The 1,172-nt window shown below is 40.8% G+C and overlaps 1 protein-coding gene across 1 annotated transcript; it reads right to left on the reverse strand.

The window, feature by feature from the left end:
* Nucleotides 1-237: 237 nt before the first annotated feature.
* Nucleotides 238-946, reverse strand: LOC107608515 (uncharacterized). The gene has a single exon (XM_016310285.3). It carries the CDS (start codon nt 833-835, stop codon nt 323-325), a length of 513 nt encoding a protein of 170 aa, XP_016165771.1. The 5' UTR covers nt 836-946; the 3' UTR covers nt 238-322.
* Between the last annotated feature and the right edge of the window lie 226 nt (nt 947-1,172).

Here is a 1,172-nt window from a genome sequence, read left to right on the forward strand (position 1 = left end):
CCTGCAAAGAACACTTTCTCTTGCAAGTAATTACACATAAACATGTAGCATTACGTAACCCTAAACTATTAATTAGCCAGTTTTTTTTTTTTACCAAAGATAGAAGATTCGAACCTGTAACCTCTTAATTGAGTATGAGGAGACTATGCCATAACTCATTGGCATAGTCTCCTCATACTCAATTAAGAGGTTGCGGGTTTGAATCACATATCTTTCCAAATTAGCGAATGAGTAATAGCTCAAATGGCATAATCTCCTCATACTCAATTAAGAGGTTGCAGATTCGAGTCTCATATCTTTGATAAAAAAAAAAAAAAAACTACTAATTAGCCATTATTATTCCTTGAACAAGGCTGGGTTTTCTAATTCCAACAGCATAGCTTCTACTTCTAGGGTAAGAATTAGGCACAACAGCTTCACCCCCTTCATTCAAATCAAAAGGTTTATCCTCATCAATTCGACCCATACCAACACTCACCGACTTTGGCAACCCCACTGGTTGACTTTGACTTTGACTTTGACCTCGACCTCGAGCTTCTTGTTGCAGTTTCAGGACCAAATCCACGTCGATTCGGTTCCCCATGGTCCTCGCCGACGCTGCCCTCACAAGCTCCGCGTAATCCTCCGAACCTGCACCGGACATTGACGTGGCGGCGCTGTAGCTTCGCGGCAGCCCCGCCTGGAATCTCCCCGCCGCGTCTCCGGTGTTGCCGTAGCTGACGCTGTAACCGCACTGTGTTATGCTTCGAACGTACATGTCCTTCGCCTTTCCAAGAACTCTTATAGGTGTGGTTATGATCCTCACCAACTTGTTCTGCGCACCTTTGTTTCTCATTTTTCAATTCTTTTCAGTTTTTGATGGCTTTATCCTTTTTGAAGAAGTTTAATGAATGAGAATTTCAAAAATCAAAAGCAAGCTAAGATCGAGTAGTGTGGAAAAATGACACTAATAAATGGGATTTATATATGAAACTGGGAACGCTACCATGGACTTTTTCAGAGCAAGCTGGGTCAAGAAAATTACGCAGATAATAACGTGTTGGCGTATTATTATTATTATATATTAATGATATAGTTATAGCATTTGTTGATGAAGACATGTAGAGGTTCTACGTTCAATACTTTGTATTTTCAATTACAGCGAAAGGTGGCTTAGATTAGAGCGAAGGACC

This window comes from Arachis ipaensis, chromosome B6 (genome assembly GCF_059453495.1).
Source record: "Arachis ipaensis isolate K30076 ecotype BB chromosome B6, ASM5945349v1, whole genome shotgun sequence".
Taxonomy (NCBI): domain Eukaryota; kingdom Viridiplantae; phylum Streptophyta; class Magnoliopsida; order Fabales; family Fabaceae; genus Arachis; species Arachis ipaensis.

Coding starts and splice junctions, on each gene's coding strand:
- LOC107608515 (XM_016310285.3), bottom strand. CDS start 835: ATGAGAAACAAAGGTGCGCAGAACAAGTTGGTGAGGATCATAACCACA.